Source organism: Lissotriton helveticus, chromosome 2_1, assembly GCF_964261635.1.
Source record: "Lissotriton helveticus chromosome 2_1, aLisHel1.1, whole genome shotgun sequence".
NCBI classification, from domain to species: Eukaryota; Metazoa; Chordata; class Amphibia; order Caudata; family Salamandridae; genus Lissotriton; species Lissotriton helveticus.
In genome coordinates, this window is record NC_136059.1 from 9,361,419 (window position 1) to 9,380,947 (window position 19,529).

The following is a 19,529-nucleotide window of genomic DNA, read 5'->3' on the forward strand; positions in this document are numbered from 1 at the left end:
CATCTAACGCCTCGCAGATAAGCAACCCCACGCTGTGCATGGTCTTTGTCTGTGGATGGTGCATCCCACCCCTTACGAGCATTCAACCCCACGCCACCCTCTGCCTTCTTGCACACACAGGGTGCAGTTGATCTCACAGGTCCTGCCTGCACTCAGGCAGATTAGGTTGGGACCAAGATAGAGGGGTCCCAAAACATTTATTTCCCATGTTAATTTCTACACAACATATTGGGAAGCTATAAACAAGCAAATGGCTAGGATGCATAACATCAAATTTGGGAAAAAGCTAGAAATTTACAGACAGACAAAGCATGCTTTTTGTGATTTGGTATGAGTCTATTCAGCCATTTGAGAAATTTACAATTAAACAGGTGCTTGTGGTAGTCATGACGGGGTTGGCTTCCAGATATGCTCTGATTGGCCACTTTAAAGGGGAGTAGTCGATCCTGATTGGATGGCCACAACCTGAACAGTATTTTGTGCACAAATTACAGGACTCAGGCACTTCCTGTGTTCTGAAAATTGACTAAAGATATACATAAGGGGCAGGATGAGTACATCCTTGCCCCAAAGGACACGCGGGGTACAGAGGGATCCCACAAGGACAACATGTAGTGGCAACCATTACAGGACTATGGTCATGGAGGCCCCCACTGAAGCTCAAGTAGTGAAAGCCTGTTGCTTTAGAGTCACAGAAAGGAGTATATATAAAGGGTGATAACAGAATTTGGTCACAATAAAATATTTTGTTGGTGGTACCTTACTAGTCTTAAGAATTCTGGTGCCTTCTAAAGTGATGTTACCCTGCAAAAACTGCTAATCCCCTGCTGGAATTTCAAGAAACATGTTTGAGAGAACACTGTTTTCTCTCATGGTTTTCTCAGAGATCATAGAAGGAGATCCATCAGCTACAATAAATGCATGTTTTCTGTATATTCACATTCTCTTCCTCAGCCATGTGAGTAAAACATGCACTTCCATCAGCAGCCCACAGGGTTCTAGTGAACACGTAGAGCTGTAAAACTGAGAGCATTACCTTTAGAAATAACAAAGTGATGGGGATCGATTGTCATAGAAATTACGGTTAATGTTCTAAAAGCAAAAAATGACACAGATCGTTTACGGGGTCTCAGATATCTTTCTCATCCATTTCATTAAAACGTTCTGTCAGGCAGAGTCAAACACCTACTTCCAGCATCAGCACCAGTCTGTGGTTAACTCCATAGTGATCAACTGCAGAGTTCTAGAACAATCAGAGCATCAGCGTGTTTTGTTCAAGATAGAAGTGAGGCACCTATGAACCCTACTTTGTTAGAAAAAGACTGGTTTAATTGGACTCGGTCTCATGTTAGCTGAGCCCTCGGAGCGATCGTATAGACGCATCCAGTTGTCAATTCTAATAATCAGAAGCCTTCACTTCAATTCAGTCACAGCCTATTGACGAATTAATTATATTGCATCTGAGAATCATTTGGGAGATATATACATGTGCAACTACATCGTCCTGATGATGGTCCTATGGATCTTGTAGATCAACGGGGGACCGAAACGTCGACATTGCATCACCAATGTGCTAATATGTTGTAATTGAAGTACATACCAATACACGTATGATTGTAATTTTTTTCAGATTGTGGTAATTCCGAAACCCGCAATTGAGGCAAAAGGTGATTTCACACTAATGTAAATAATTGTAACTTTCAGTTATGTGTGTGTTGCCTAGTATGAAGATAATATGGTAAAAAGGCAAATACAAGAATAAAAACTTGTTTTTGATACAGTCAGCTATTTGTTTTAGTTGATGGATTCCTGCATAAAGTTAATTCATGTTCACTAAGGTGACAATTAGTTTGAATTACGAAACTGAATCAAATGGTTCCTTTAGGGGCAATTATGTTTTGTTATTGGTTTAATTTAAAGCCTTTTCTGAAGAGCAGGCTGTAGGCCTGAGTAGAGCATCCCTTTTCTGCCTCTGTTTACTGAGACTGCCCATCTTCTCAGCAGCTTTAAGCTGCCTGCTTCAAATATAGTCATGAAGTGGTAGAACATATTTACACTATTCACCAACAAAGCCAAAGGATAAAATTACATTATAGTCAGGTGTTGAAAGATTTTAAACACTAATGTTTAAAAAGTTAGAGTTTACTGAGAAAACTACAACTTGCACCCCCTCTGAGTGCTGCCTAATGATGCAGCCTGACTCGCACGCAGGCTCTCATCCTGCACACACATCACCGCACAACTCGCAAACATGGGCAGGAACGGCGCATGTTCAAGAACCCCCTGAGGGCATCACTCACAAAGGTAAACTTACACTTTTGTATAAACTTACATTTGTTTTGTAATTCACAAACTCTGCTTGAATAGCAAGTTGACAACTGCGGAGACTCCACAGTTGGGGAGGAGAACTCCACACATAAAAAGATGCAACATCCCTCCCTTTTTATGTGCAGAGTTCTCCACCCCGACTGCAGACCCTCCACAATTGTAAAATTACTATTGTCAGAGTTTGTGAATTCCAAAAGAAACATAAACTCATGCAAAGCTGTAAATTTACCTTTGGAAATAAGGCCCTATTGATACCAGCACCAACAGAACCAACCCCAATGGTGAAGGTTAGAAATCTTCACCATTGGGGTTTACATCTCCAGCAGCCAACTCCATCGCGATCACCCCCTCGCAGGACCTCAGAAACAAGCTCTATCTATCCATCAACAACAAAATCACCGCCATATACAGCAACTTCAACCCGCAACCAGACCCGACTCACCTCAGCAAACGCCTCCTGATTGGCTAATAATGGGGGGATAGCTGAAAGTAGTATTGTGGGCAAGATTTATTTCTGCTTAAGTCTTTTTATTTTATGGCGCACTGTAAAATAAAAGGAATTAATTTAAGTTGCCGGTGTAATAGTGAGTGTATGGATGGAAATGGTTGATTTTGATTTCTCAGCTGTCACCTTTGAGCAAAAGAGTGATGGCATTGCTACTAAATAATAAATAACTAATTGTTTAAGCCTTACAATTTAGCTTCCAAAATCCACTCCCATACAATTTTCATTAAGTAAAGATCTGTACTCTATCTCCCTAATGAGAGAGACTTAGACCCCATCTTCCAGGACGATGGGGCATGATAATGCAAAGGATTGGCTTTTCAATTAACTAAACTATCATGGGCAGGGCAACGCACACACACCTGTGCAGGGTCAGGATACCTCGTGGGTGATGGCGTGCTTTACAAATACACATAACATATACATATGGAGAAGTCCACAGGATGTGCTGCAATGTGGAGGTTGGTGGGTATGTCTGCATCCACCTCCAGGAGGGAGTCAGTTGCATTCTGGGAGACCCCTGAGGCGTCTCAAAAAACAGGATCCCTGGAGATGTCTATGGGCCATCTCTTCATGAAATATGACCTTTGCCACAGTCTCATTTTGAGACCTTTTTGTATCAAATGTGAAAAAATAATCCCAACCCAGAAATATGAATGAATACATTACAGATGTTTGGTGCCTTACCTTTCATCCCTGTCCTTTATTTTCTGCAGCTGCAGGGTGATGACGCCGGCTGTGGTGTCTTTGCCGGGGTAGACCTCCGTGGAGATCTTCTTCTGGTTCTCGTCCACCATGATGACCTTGATACCTTTCCCTTCCAGAAGGTCACTCTTGGTGAGGACCTTCAGATCCAGCTCGGTCGCTGGGCAGCTTGTATCTTCCATTTTCTTCACATAGTCCTTTACCTCCTTCTGCTCCATCTCTGTTAGTTTAAGCTTTTCTCCATCGTCTGGCGTCTTCTTCATCTTTCTTTTGTGCTTTTGTTCAATGAAGAACCGTTCAGTCTTGTTTCTCCCCAGGATATTGTCGATGGTTTTACCAACATGTTGATTCATTTCTCGGCGGATTGAATTGTTTATCAAAGTTGTTAATCGGTTTGTGAATATACTAAGAAATTCATTGTTTAATAACTGGACTACCGTATCTAATAATTCAGTTTTCACTGTCTGTACATCAGGGAAATTGTGGCGTCCATCTTCCTTATGTTCAGCTACAGATGAAAGCTCACCACACTTCTTAACCATAAAAGGGATGATTCTTGTTTGAACCATAGCTTGAGTCGGGGAAGAGTTTATCATCTGCACAAACTCAACAGTGCTTTTACCAATCTCAACACTGAGCTTAAAGCCTTTCTGGATGGCTCCTTTCACCTTGGCTTTCTCCAGAATTTCGAGGATACCATTCTCCATGGTCTGGAGGTAAGTAAACACCTTACTCATGGTGTCGTAGTCATCGTTAACATTGGCGACTGCAGATTTGCAAACCTCTGCCATTACATTCTTCATGATCTCTCTGTGGGCTGCTCTCACCTGAAAGCTGGTTGGGGTTTCTGTCTGAAGAGCTTTTTCTGGAACCCCATTGACTATTACAAACTTGACCATCATTTCGTTCAAGGATTGATCTCCCTTGACTGATTTTGATATCATGTCTTTGAATGCTTTCTCAAAGATAGCTTTGAAGACGGCTTCAAGCCCTTTGTCCATGCCGTATTCCAGGCCTTTTAGTGCCCCTTGTTTGGCGATCTCTTGACCAGCATACTTTGCTGCGTGCACAAAATTCTTTTTCAAGGCAGAATTTGAGGCGAGGGTCTTGATGGACCTTGCTAGAGACTCTTTGGTCACAACAGAGGCTGTGGATTTTGCTGAAGTAGCAATCGTAGAAATTAGAGTTTTCCCTGTACGAATTATATCATCGGCGACAGATGCAAAGGATTTGGCTCCAGTTATCAGGCTTTTTGCCACTTTGATGACAGTTTCAGCTACTTTTTTGATGGTGCTGAATCCTGCAGTTATGAGTGAGAGCCCAATACTAATGGCCTTGGATATTGCCCATTCTGCCCAGTCAAATGCCCCTTTTATCATCCCTTCGATCCCTGATATCATATCCGACACACCCTCAGAAATCAGACCCATTCCGAACTGACTAGCTGTTCCTACTGTGAGAACGCAGACAAGAATCCCAGCGAGGACCTGCAAGGCTCCAAGGATAAAACAGACCAGAGCATCAATGCAGAATTCTGGCTTCTTCTCCACTTCAAACACAAAGGACAGGCCGTAGTCATACAGCACAGTCATCTCACCAGTGGTGATGAGGCCACGATCCGTTGACAAAGAGAAGACAGCCTGGTCCTTGGTTATAGCATTACTTTTGCTCTTTTGAAGCTCAGTTAGCTTTGCTACAGACTTATCAATGTAATCGATCCAGGACTTGAATAGACTCTTGCGCGTCTGCATTTGTTTTGTGAAGTTGGGATCGTCTCTGTTGTGAGGTTCAAACTTGGCTATGCAGGACATCTGGCAGGCAACTATAGTGTTTGACACCTCAGATACATAGACATTGATCATCTGCTTGGATTCTTTTAAAAGATCTATTGCCTTCTGCATGTATCCTTCCTTTCCCAGATTAATTGTAATGTAGGCCTGATTGTAGAGGGAGACAGCACGGTACACCCGATCAGTCTTCTCTGCTTTCTGCCAGAATGATAGCGCCCCATAATCCGATCCTTTGTTCTGAGTGTGGAGGTACATGCGATCCATAGCCTGTTTGATGAAGTCGTAGAAGTTATCTGATTCTCCTCGCAGGAGGCTGTCTGATCTCTTCTGAATCACTTGGCCAAGGTCTTTCTTTAGCTCATTGATGTCTTTATGGTCTTCAATATCCTTGTCATGTAGTGTGAGCCAAAGGGCCCAGCTCTCCTTTAACGCATTCAGAGCTGGGCGGTAGTCTAGCTTTGTTTTTGAGTAGTCAATGGTGTCATCACGTATCAGCAAATCGGAAGTCATATAGATATCTTGTTTTTCCTCCTTATTATAATGACCTTGGAAAAGATTTAAATTTCCACAAAAGTTCTCAAAGAGTTCCTCTCGCATCTGTACTTCCAAGAGCTCATCGTTTTCCATGTCTGCAATTCGCTTCTTTTCATAATCTGCTCTGAGCTGTCTCATCACCTCGATGGGTTGGCCCTGATACGATGGTGACAGGTCATCATGGTTTAATATCATCTGGACCATCCCTGGGTTTCCTTTACGAGAGGTTCGACCAAATATTTGTTTTTCGACTCTCATGTTTGTGGGGAAATGGGTAAGGATAACAAAGAGTCCTCCACTTTTATTCACATCTTTAGTGATTTTAACATCCGTGCCTCTTCCTCCGAGGTTTGTAGCAATGATAACATCTCCTGAATCAAAGTTTCTCTTTTCAATATTGTGCTTATCACTTCTGGTGTACAAGGTTATTTTATCTGGATTGCAAACCTTAAATTCTACTAAGTCTTTTTGCAGCCTTTCAGATGTTTTCACATCTTCGCAGACAACTAAAGTCGCTTGACCTTTGCCCCACTGATTTGGACTTATGCGCTCCTTCACATGCTCACAAATACTTTTGATCCATGGATTGCGCCCTCCTTCGACCTGGAGAATGGGTAGTTCTGTTTTCTTGGTATGGCGGTGAGTAGGCATAATATAGCAAGACACCTTGTAGTGTTTTTTAAGAAACTCAACCTCTGCCTCCTCCCCTAGGGTTCCCGAGACCCCGAACATGCCTGTGCCTTTAGTATATCGTTGAAGGAAATGGAAATTTGACATGAAGTTGGTGACGTTTGACAGTGGAGATATCGCCAGCTGGTGCTTCATCTCCAGGAACTGCTGTAAGCCGTCACCCCAGCGCTTGTTCTTCTCAAGCACACCGGTGGCTTTGAAGTCCACTGGGATGATGGAGTGGTATTCATGGATGGGTGTGGTGGACTTCACATGTCCTGTGTCTGTGGCTGATTCTATCATGTACTCTCGATCCTTCTCCATTACGAGGGCCTTCAATGCATTTTGCACCAAGATCTTTGTCCGGTTTTGTGTATATTCCTTCAGGTAAGCTGGAAGTAGAACAAAGTTTTCATCACTACTCTCTTTTTTATCTGATGGCTGGTAGGTATCTGAGTACCTGACTCTGGATTCCAGTTCACTGACCGCTCCTTCCACCAAAGCCTTTTGGCTCATCAACTCACAGGCACAGCCATTTTTCAGGAGAAGAATTTGAACCTTGTCATGATCAGATGTGGATATTTTGTCTGATGAGGAGTTATCCAATGTGGAACTGATCTCAAATGCAGATGCTTTACCATCCTTTACCTCATAGTATTCAAAAACAACTGCATCTTCAAAGACTTTCTGAAATATAGACAAGAGATCTCGCTGCTGAGCCGGCCCAAGTTTATCCATGAGTTTCTTAATTGCAGAGTCTTGTGGCTCATCTGTAACTGACCTTTCAGAGTTATTCAGGACAGTTTCTATATGCTCCACATCTTCTTCAGTGAAGAACCCCAGCTGCATTCCCGGCAATAGAATGTCAAGGGAGGAGAAATGCTCTGATGCGTTTGGCCCCATGACTGCTGCTGCAGCAACTTTGTGAAAGTATTGTGTTCCTGTTGCCCAAAGAATGTCACCAGTTTTGGCCTCCTGGATGCGTTGGCAAGTGCACATCTTCGCCCAGATGGCTGCCAACAGTTGTTCTAAGTGCCGCATTCCTGTTGCTGCATGTGAAAGGTATGTGACTTGGACGCCACTGTCTAAGGTCATATAGTCCACTTCATCCACAATCGATATGTCAAAGGTCCGATCTCCTCTGGTTTTGCGTTTTTCAAACTCTTGTTTTAGAATGTCAGCAGCAAAGTTCCCGACAGTGCCGTACACAATATCAGCTGCATACGCCTTTTTAATTGCCTTGTCAATTTCTCTTGAGTCGGTACATTCATCTAACCCTGGTGGTGGTACAACGCTACAAGACACATCGAACATCTTGTAGAGTTTGATCCATTCCTCTTGATCACGACGGGCAAGCACTGGTGAACTTGTGATAACATCAACCTTCTTCCCTCTGATGGCATGAATAAGGGCGAGCATGGCCACAATGGTAGATTTACCCTCTCCAGTAAAGATCTCCAAAAGACAACCATTGCATGCAGGGGCTTTAGAAATGAGAAGAGTCAACAGAGATGCGAGCTGAGTCATGCGTGGAAAATAGCCCTCAATCTTCTCTCCCGATTGATTTACAATTGTTGTGGTGTCCTGAACAGCCACACTCAAACCAATCAAAATTTTCACCAGTGTCTCAATATCAGGATTTTCAAAGTCCATAGATCTGGTCATGGCTATACCTTCTTTCTTCATATTTTCATCCAGATCTAGGGTTTTATATGCTGGAAGTCGATTGCCAACTTCGCTAAGCACTTGTTCGAGGATAGAAAGAACCTTTTCAGGATAGTTGTTTTTCCTCATTTCCGCTAGCATGGTTTTTAGGTCTTTGTCTTTCTCATTCTTTATGTGTTGCTGCAGAAGCAGCACAGGATCCTGGTCCTTCAAAGATGCAATGGTCGTGTTTATTTCAATCTGGTATGTCTGCACACATTGGAGGATGGCCTCCACCTTCTCTTGTGAAGCGCTGCTCTCCTCCACCTTCAGAGCGAATAGAACTGACTGGATTGGGGTCCAGGTTCCACTGAATAATATGTGTCCAAGTAGGTCTTGACTGGTGCTGGAAAGCTTGGCAAACACTACTCTTGATAGTTTTGCAGCTAAAGTTTTGTTTGTTTTGTAGAGTATGTCCAGGATGCGTATAAGGCAGCTGGACTTATCATCTAGTTCCTGCTTATACTGCAGAACGTTAATCATTTCTAGTCCAGCACCCTTCAGTGTTACTTGAACTGTTGCCTGAAGGAGATTCAGGTGTTCAGTCAGTGACAAGTTGTCATAATCAAAGGCCTTATAAAAGCTCGCATGACACCAGATGGGTATGTCATTTTCCAAGAAGTACTGCGCAATGAGCTGCTGCTGTAGTGCTTTCATCCGCTCGCCAATGTCCTGTGGTGCGGGACCTTCCTCTTCTTTCATCTTGATATCAAGTAGGAGTTGGTTAAATTTCTTCTCAGTGTCCTCCTCCTGAAATAAAGGTAAAAAGGATCGGTTACTTCCTTTGCCTCTACAACTTTAGAGTTCCATCAGAGAGCAAACCCCCCCTACCTGCACCATGAAAGAAGGAGCACTTTAATCATCACTTGGTGCCACCCTCTGGTTCCGTCGAGTATTCGTGTTTGTCCCAAAGCTTGAGGGCTGAGGGTTGCGCTACAGTGTACTACCATACTTATGCTGAAGTATGTCAAGTGTTCTTGCTCATGGAGATTGTTGGCATGGAAACCTGTCTGAAGGAGTACAGACAGTGCCCCAGAAGTTTCCCAACATCCCTCCAAATGGGGGTGATTGGAAGAACAGTCTCAAGAGAACCCAGTTGGTTTGCGTGCGCTTCACAAATGTAGTTTTTTTTTTCAATCTCACATCACCATGTCATCCTTAGAAGTAAGCTTCACTCCCAAGCACACGTTATGTGTTGAAATGGTTTCCCCGTTAAAGTAAAGACACAATAATTTTTCTAAACAAAATATAAACAATTTCTTTTGGTCCTTTCTTTTCAGGCTTTTATTCTTTTGGTTTCAGCCACAGCCCAGCGAACACGCGTTTCGTCGCAATTGGGGCGTTATCCCGCAACTTCATCAAGGCTGTATAAACATAAACATACAGAATTCCTCTGTATTCAATTTCTCAAAACGAATTGCTTACAATATTCATTGTACATTAATCACTTTTTCTAGATGTTTAGTAATCTCGATCCTTAACACAAGGTGTCATCATTATACTTTACAATTCCTTAACATTTGTGTGCATGAGCCTCTAAAGAAAGAGGTGTGCAGTATCCCGAAAGCGATGGAGAGAATGAAGGGAGGTGCACCAATTGTTTTAAGCTATAAGTGTCACCTTATTGCCCAAGAGTAGCAAAGAAAGTGAGCCGTGCTGTATCAAAAAGTCTTATTATAACCTGCAAGTAAAAGTGCTTGACGATGAAGTGTATATTCAAAGTCCCTAAACCTCAAAAGACCAATCCCAAGTGGATAAACATAAGTCACAATAAAAGCAGGTACCATAACCCAGGCGTATTTTTCAAATAAATACCTATATCTTTCAAAGTGTTGAGATCTGCAATTAAATTGAGACATACACAAGTATAAGTTAACTCCAAGCCAATTCACTTCAATGACCTGTTTCTCTAATCAACAATTTCAGTCCATCTTCAAATAAAAAAATAAATAACACCTACTTTAAATGTGGTGATATTTCCAACCCACATTGGGGTTCCAAAATATGTAGCGTAATTCCAAATATGTCTAGATCCAAATATCCTTTGAGATTCACGTAGTGTTCTGAAAGCCATATGGGGTCAAATTAGCTATACTTTCTATATATTCAGTTTATTCACTCTCACTATCTACATAAGCTATTCAATTATAATGTCCATTTCCCAATATCTATACCTTAAAACAATGATCGAAAGTCTGAGTGCCCCCTAACCCTTCTAAATCCAAGTGTGATGTCACCAAAAATACTCCCATTTGCCACTGAAATCTATTAATATTCACGAGGCAAGTTAGCTGGCTTGCTGTTTTTTAAGAACCCTTTGCATGATTCCCCAATTTAATGCCAGCGATTGCTTCATTACCCGCAAACAAGTTGTCCTAACCACTTAACAGCTTTTGACATCTCCTTACCTTTAAATTTTCATAGTACGGCATCCCATACTACGTCCTGGCATCTACCGAGTACGATAGGAAGCTCCCATGTGTCAATGCAGATACAGCTTAAATCTACCCGCCTCGGCGCCGCTTCCGCGTTAACGCCACTTCCGGTTCTCATGTAATAAAAACTAACAATGGACTATCGTACACTGCCTCATAACGGCCGCCATTTTGTAGTGCGTATATATAAAGATAGTAGTCTAGGAAAACGTTCAAATCGTGCAGTTTATAACGTTTCTGATCATGCAGATTATATTTTTGTGTCCCAAAATTTGGGAATTCATAAATATAAAGTGTTAGAAGTTAAATTGAGCCGGTATGCAACTCAATAGAACTAACATTTATAAAGTGTTCTTACCAGTAAGTTGTGACGAATTCTAATCAAAATATAGTGGCTTATCAGTTTCATAAACGTAATGAGTCTTCACACTTAAAATTATCCGTGTGCAGGCTATTCAATTTAGGAGAGTCTATAAGAAGTATGTATATCCCCAAACGTAGCGGGGATGCACAAGTAGCAGCAATTTCTGTGCTGTACTTCAAAGATAGTGCATGTCGATTTCTGATAAGACAAAATTTCTCCCCATCAATTAAGATCAGAACAGAACATATTAAAAAACCATAAACTCGTTATCCAGCCCTTACTTTTCACCATAAAAAACAATTTTTCCAATTAAAGGAAGGGAAATACAGTCGCTTTGTTGCATATTCTCTAACAAAATGTACATATATTTTGCTTAACATGTACAACATGCTTGGTCATGACCCATGTCGTTCTTATTTCATTACATAGTCTGTTAGTTGTACATGTTATTTACAGACACACAAACCTGTCCTGAGTGTAGAGTCTTTATCATTTACCTAAAAAGTAATGTAACTCCTGGTCGATGTTAAGACCGCATTCTGTTCTACGAAGTTTCAATATCCATAATGCTTCTTTCTTGCGCAACGTTAGTTCCCTGTTGCCCCTCTGGGGTGTCTAGGTGTATGGTCAATACCATAAAGCTCAAAGCGTTTATTGGTTGTCTGTAGCGGGCATATGGACATATATGTTGCCAGTGGATATCTCATTTTGCCCTGTTTTACTGCCCGTACGTGTTCACCAATCCTCTCTCTTAATGATCTAATGGTGCTGACTATATATCTCTTTTTACATTTACATTCTATAGCGTAGACAACAAACTTCGTCAGGCAATTAATGTTGGTCCTAATCTCATATCTTCTCCCATTGGGACCATGAAAGTGAGTTTTCTTAGGAGTAGCCCATTTACAAGCCACGCATTGGTTACAACCATAGAAACCTATACTGTGTAGTCAACCAATTGTCTTTGTTAGGTAATGTGGGGTAGCTAGGGCTCAAGATATTCCTCAGTGTCAGACCCCTTCTGTAAGTAATATTTGGTTTCTCTGTGATGTGTTTTTTAAGATATTTCTCTGCTCGTAATAGGTGCCAATGTTTCTCCATGCTTTGCCTCAGTACCCCTGACCAATTGTTATATCCAGTAATTAACCGGTTTATATCTGCTTCCTTTGTTGTCTTTTTGTGGTCCCTCAATGTGTCCTCTCTTTTCAATCGGTCTATTCTAGATTCTGCTTTCCTCAAAGTGATCCCATCGTAACCCCTCTTTTGGAATCTAGTTATAGTGCCTCTTTTGTGTTCCTCAAAGTCCGTGTCCACGCTACAGTTGTGTCTAACTCTGACCAGTTCACCATATGGAATTGCATGTATTTGGTGTGGTGGATGATCATGTCATCAGTGATGTCATTTGAGATGTCATCAGTGATGTCACTGACCATGTCGTGAATGATGTAATATGTGACATCATCAGCAGTGGATTGCGGGTGCGCGAAATATAGTTAGTACAACTAACTATATAGGAGCAATTTCAATGGTTTTGTATGAGTGAAATGTCCAGCAAACTATAACAACCTTAGGTTTTTATCAGTGAATATATATATTACCTACTGGCGGTCGCCAGTAGGTAGTTTGTCAGAAGGTACCTGAAGATTCCGGCTCCGCTGGAGTGTCTGACCCAAGGAGATGCTAAACTCCCAATTCCCCTTCACCACTGTGCCGGATTTCTCTTGCAACAGTGATAACGGGGAAAGGGGAAGTGGATAACAAACAGAGAGACTGCTCACACATATATCTTCTCCCGCTCAAGGAATGGTGTAAGGTTATTCTGTAAAACATAAGGACAACATTACTAAGTTCTGACTTCTCTATACTCTAGTTCCTAAAAACTCTCTCCAAGGAAACCTGACCTCAATTACCTGTGTGAGTGTGAGCTTTAGCTGCTCTCTTATAGGTCTTTATTACTCAACTGTGTAGATGATGATAGATGAACTGACCAGTTGAACAGGAGAAGTTGAAGGTAGTAGAACTGCCCAGTGCACAGGAGAAGTTGATGGTACACAAGAATATATATATATATTTTTATCTACATGAAGTAACAATCCTTGAATTGAGTTAGCAGCTCCTGTTATATATATATGTTTCACCAAAAGTTCCAAGAAGGCAATGAAAATTTATCGCTGTCAACTTAAGGCAAGTCTTTCAATACGCTCAAAGAATACTGTGAATCAGCAACAGGAATACAGTTCTGAAATTAATAAACTGGTTCGAGCTCACCGACTTGAGGCTGCTAGCCGCTTATGAAGGCTCACAGAGAAACGGGTCACAGGAATACTCAGCGCTCGAGGAACAGCTGACTGAAGATGAAGAAGCCGCTCCAGAAGACCCAAAGTGAAGACTCGAAAATCTATGAGTGTGAACAAAGGGACGGGGAGTAGCGAACTAGGCTGAGGGAAAGGAGAAGCCTCGTTAGAGTCCGAGAGGCTCGAGGAAAAATCACGGGAGAAACTGGTGCAGCCGGAAAAGCCGCCGGGCTCTCTGAATTTCCTCAGGAAGGAGAAAGGACCTATGGAAACTCCTAACCTGACTGAACAAATACTCTATAGCTATGAAGAATAACTTTGAGAGAGCGCGAAAGAATACGTTCGCCTCTCAGGGATAATACCGTTGAAGTGCGCCGTTGTTCGAACGCTCGCGCTCCAAGTCAAAGGGACCGCGTTCTTAAGCAAACACTAGAACGCTAACTGGTTCCCCAATTCTGGCAACAGGGAAGTGAGTGTTCCAAGGCGAAACGATAATTCGCCACTAGCATTGTCCAGTTGAGGGAAGGGGGTGAGTGCTTGATGATGGAGAGAATCTGCGAAGAACTGCCTGCCCTGGGTCCAATCCTGACATAGTTATAGTTAGGACCTAGTTTCCATAGGAAATCAGCAACATTCTATTGGGAATAACTTTGGCGTTGATGGACGGAATTGGCTGAATTTCTCCAAGAAAATGACCAGCTCCGCTCCGCTCCTTCCCTGAGAGTTTGGGGGGCAATCGTCAAGCGGGGGCCGAGATAAAAGGGGGTCCCAAAACGTGTTTTCCCCATGTTAATTTCCATAGGGCGGTTGGACTCACTTTTAGCCCGAACGGCCGAATGGATTTCTACCAAACTTGGCAAAATTGTAGGGACTGGTAGCCCGATGTGCCTTTGCTATGCCTCAAGATATGTGCTCCAGTTAATTTTGAGTAATTTAGGTTCAAAAAAATATATATATCTATATCCGCGCCCCGGTACGCGCACCGGGGCGCACACCAGCGCGCTACGCGAGTTTGCGAGCGGAAAGCTGATTGGCTCTCGGGTGTCTGTCAACATTCCAAACAGTCCGGAGCGGCCGCCATCTTGTGTCTCGGTAGGATCGAGACACAAGAGGTGGCAAAAACAAAGGGGGAAATGACCAAAAGGGGGCAGGCCCCCTGGTTTGATGTGGGAGCCATAAAAGGGCCCCGCGGGGCAAAACATTATTATTATTTTTTTATTTTCGCGGGGGGAGCGCCCGGGACGCGCACCGGGGAGCGTACCGGGGAGCGTACCATGGGGAAAACCCAATGAAACAGTAAAATAATAATTTAAAGTGCTTAGAGGTAGGGTAGCTCTGAATAGAGTTGTTGTGTTGTGTGGGTGATTTAAGTACCAACATGTAGGATCCAATGCAGAGTCTTACATTCAATGTACTCCGTCTCCTCTGTAGATATCTTGCATGTTGTTACAGAAGTTATTGTGGTATATGAAATCCATACCATAGTCTGTCAGGAAAGCAGAAACAGATCCTTTAAGCACTCCCTGAGAAGGCCTAGGGGATCATGGGTAGTCTACCCTGCTCCCTTATGATGTTTTCAAGTATTACATTTTACTCTCTTCTGAATCTACACAAAATTGGTGGTGATATGGTGCATTAGAGACAGACAGTGAGCGAAAGGAGGCAGGAGATGAAAAAGAGATGTCAAATACACATTGGAGATAATATAGTGGGAGAAAGGAAGTAACTATGAGCAAACTTACTATGTAACACAAAAAAGTTGCACAGTATACTGTAAGTCTCACTTTATATTATAATCATTTTTGTACTACTTCATGAATCACATATAAAAATGAATAATGTCGCAAACAATTTTTAATTATTAAATATAAATTTATTGTTCTGAATTTTCATAATTTAATAAAACTTCCAACATCTGATCATCTGGAATCTCCTGAAAATTTTGATCGCATGATTCAATTCTTTCTAAACAGTCAATTAATTCATGGTCCAGAGACTCATCCACGAAATCCAAGTCAAGGTAATTTTGTTCAAGAATATCCTCATCCGTAATTTCAAAAGAAATATTGATGCTCTCTTGTTTACCTTCCATTTTCTTGCTGTAAATTGCATAAAAAATAACTATATCAGTAGAGTTAGGGCACTGTTGGGTTTAAGTTCAGAGAGGTACTTCTGAGTTTTTAACAGTGAAGTTATCTTTGGGCAGTGTATGGTATCAGGCAGGAAGTAGAAATATAAAAAAGTGCATGTAATGAAGCCTAAGTAAATTCATAATTATACCAGAGAAGCCTAACTTAATCCATAACTATAACAGAGAAGCCTATCTCAATCTATAACTATAACAGAGGGACAGTAAATAACTATCAGAAAACGTTTTTACAAATTAACTTAAAGTGCACAACATAGTTCCCCTTACAAATTAACAACTTACCTTTCAGAAAGCAGTTGAAGTTCTGAGAGAAAATCCTTTCTAAATGTACCTCAGGTAGTAGTAGTCAAAATGGCCGTGTTTCCCTCTAATTTTTCATATATATTCATGTTCATAACCAATCAAATGTCACCACACAAAAATACAAAACGAAAGTAACATTTTAATTGGTTGTAAATTCTAACACTTTCATATGTGTTTTTGTCATGTAATTTACCTCAGGATATTTAGACAGGGCTACAGCCCAAATGGCTCAATGGAATTCCACCAAATTTGGGGAAATGGTAGGGACTGGTATGTAGTAGGGCTTATTCTATATTTGGTGAAAGTCTCTCCAGTGGTTTTTATGTAAATTAACTTCCAAATTTTTTGGGGAGCGCTTACTGGTGCGCGCCCCGGTATGCGTACCGGCAGCGCAACGGGAGTCCTCCATCTTGTGTTTCGGTACCATTGAGACACAATATGGAGGACAAACAACGTTGGGAATGGGTTAAAGGGGGCACGGTAGAGACCCCCTGACCCCCTAGGTTTTCTGAGGGGGGCTTAGGAGGCCCATATAGGCCCCCAATTTTTTTTTTTTTTTTTTACATTTCACGGGGGGAGCGCCCGGTACGCGCACCGGGGAGCGTACCGGGGAGCGTACTTTGGTGAAAATTTGTGAAAAAAGTTAGAGTAAAATAATCATTTAGAATGATCAGAGGTAGGGTAGCCCTGAAAAGAGCTTTTGGGTTCTGTGGCTGATTTAGGCACCTACAAGTAGGTTCCAATGCACAGTTTTAAATTCAGGAGGAATATTCTATTCCCCTCATCTGAGAAGTGCACACCATCTCCTCTGTAGATATCTTGCATGTTGTAACGCAAGTTATTGTTGTGTATTGAACCCATTCCATAGTCTCTCATGTAAGCAGAAACAGATTTATTCACATGTTTCCGTGCTTTCTCAAATTGTGGACAAAATTGGTTGGACCAGTTCCATTTCTGTCTTTGGCATATATTGGAATATACCAAGGCAGTTTGTGGAAAAAGTGCCATCAATTGCTCAAAGGTGTCCTTTAAAAGCATTTCCAGACCTACCCCAGTCAAAGTGCCTAGGTCATTTCCACCACAGTGCAGAATTATAAGGTGAGGGTGTGGCAGATGCAAAAAGGTTTTCACCAATGGTATCAATTGGTGACATCTCAATCCTCTCTGGCCAATCCACTTGATGTCCACATTTGGTAAATCAAGGTTGTGAAAATTTCTGATAGCTGCGTACCTTTGATCCCAGTGGATGTAGCTATGTCCAATAATCCAGACAGAATACATGGTGAGAGGAGGTTCTGGTGCAGTCTGATGAAGTGTGGAAATGAAATGGCAGTTGGAACAGTAGGAGTTTGCAAAAAAAAACTGTGGAGTTTCAGTGCTCTTGAATCACCAGCGATGATAGTTGAAAGTTAGGGTGCATGGTTCTGTTCTGTGAAAGAAGTAATTTGAATGGTTAAGAAAAAGTCATTTAAAGAAACATTGCATCGGATAAGCTGGTGTATTGAGAGGTCAAACATCCTTGCTGAGTTCATTTGCAACATTGTAGAATAAACTTTTAACCCTGAGAGCTCAGTGAGGAGGGAGTTGCTATGGTAACAGGCAGAAAGGGCTGAGGGGGGAAGGGTGTTGGTTTTGAAATAGTGAGGGAAGAGTTTTAATTGGTTAACATGAGGGATATGTGTGTAGAATTAGAGGTTTTCTGTGCCATTCATGGTTGCAGTGTCTGGAGTGCATACCTTTTGCTCTGCTAAAGAAATATTGGTGTGTGTGTCTGACACTGTTCTCAATCTCCCAAAGCATTTTTAAAGGTGAGTAATGATTCATTTAATATAGATAGAGACTTGTATGCTCTATGGAGAAGATTTGGAAGCACATTGTGGCTTTTTAATGTTGCTTTGTGTAATTTTTTTGATAATGCTTGGTAAAAAGATTTTGCTGCATAGAGAAATTGTATTTTGTAAAATTGTGAAGTTTCAGTAGTGACATGGAATGCTTGTACATAGGACCTGTGCTGTGTTTCTTAAATGTGATGTGAAAAACGATTTTGGGGAAAATGAATGGCTTTTATATTTTTTGAGAAGGAATAAATAGTGTCTGCATGATTAAAGAAATATATTTGAACTTTTCACAATGATGTCACCTGTGTTACCTCAGTTTAGGAAGCAGATCGAGATTCTTACTTGTTGGTTTGTGTCATGTTTTTTGATAATGCTTGGTATCAACATTTGCAAGATAGAGGAATTGTATTTTGTAAAATAGTGATGTTTCAGTAGTGAAATTGAATGCTTGTATATAGGACCTGTGCACTGTTTCTTAAATGTTATTTAAAAAACGATTTTGGGGCAAATGAATGGCTTTTCCATTTTTGAGAAGGAATAAATAGTGTCTGCATGATTAAATAAATATATTTGCACATTTCACAATCATGTCACTTGTGTTACCCTAGATTAGGAAGCAGATTGTGCTTTTTTCTTGTTGGTTTTTGTTATGTTTAATGATAATGTTTGGTATCAACATTTGCTAGATAGAGGAATTGTATTTTGTAAAATAGTGAGGTTTCAGTAGTGAAAAGGAATGCTTGTACATAGGACGAGCGCTCTGTTTCTTAAATGTTATTGGAAAAACGATTTTGGGGCAAATGAATAGCTTTTATATTTTTGAGAAGGAATAAATAGTGTCTGCAAGATTAAATAAATATATTTGAACCTTTCACAATCATGTCACCTGTGTTTCCACAGATTAGGAAGTAGATTGTGCAGATGAGGTGAGGCATGTCCAGGGATGCAGAGGAGGTGAGGCCTGTGTCCTAGAGTGCAATGGACAGGACTCACCTTCTCTGACCCTTGGACAAGCCTCACCTCCTCCGTGCCCCCTGGACAGGCCTCAATGTATTGGGTATAATTGATGGTAACAGGGTGCAGATGAGGTGAGGCCTGACCAGGGGTGTAGATGAGGTGAGGCCTGTCCAGGGGTGCAGAGGAGGTGAGGCCTGTTCGGGGTTGCAGATGAGGTGAGGCTTGTCCAGGGGTGCAGAGGAGGTGAGGCCTGTGTTCAAGAGTGTAGTGGGAGAGAGGCCTGTCCAGGGGCGTAGAGGAGGTGAGGCCTGTGTCTAAGAGTGCAGTGGGGGAGAAGCGTCATGAAGTCCTGTCCACTGCCCTCTTGGACACAGGCCTCACCACCTCTGCTCCCCAGGACAGGCCTCACCTCATCTGCACTCCTGTTCAGGCCTCACCTCATCTGCACCCTGTTACCATCAATTATGCCCGATACATTGAGGCCTGTCCAGGAGGCACGGAGGAGGTGAAGCTTGCCCAAGGGTCAGAGGAGGTGAGTCCTCTCCACTGCACTATTGGACACAGGCCTCACCTCCTCTGCACCCCTGGATAGGCCTCACCCTATGTGCACAATCTGCTTACTAATCTGAGGAAACACAGGTGACATGATTGTGAAAATATATTTTTTTAATCATGCAGATACTATCTAATCCTTGTCAATAATGTAAAACCAATTCATGTCCCCGAAATCTTTTTTTAAATAACATTTACAGAACAGAGCACAGGTCATATGTATATGCATTTCATTACACTACTGAAACCTCACTCATTTACAAACTACAATTCCTTTATGCACCAACATTTCTTTACCAAGCATTATCAAGAATGTATTAGTCTCTATTATATTCTCTTCCTGACTTATTCTATTTTTCCACCTGTCCCCTTCTAACACCCTCTCTCTGACGTATTCCTTTT

General features: G+C 41.8%; 1 protein-coding gene across 1 annotated transcript in view; it reads right to left on the reverse strand.

Annotated features, from left to right (window-relative positions):
• Positions 1–19,529, reverse strand: part of LOC144817667 (uncharacterized) — a 176,343-nt gene that overhangs the window by 83,224 nt on the left and 73,590 nt on the right. The window contains exon 4 of the mRNA XM_078674397.1: positions 3,521–8,985. Coding sequence (XP_078530523.1) covers positions 3,521–8,985 — 5,465 coding nt within the window. The remainder of the gene's footprint in view (positions 1–3,520; positions 8,986–19,529) is intronic.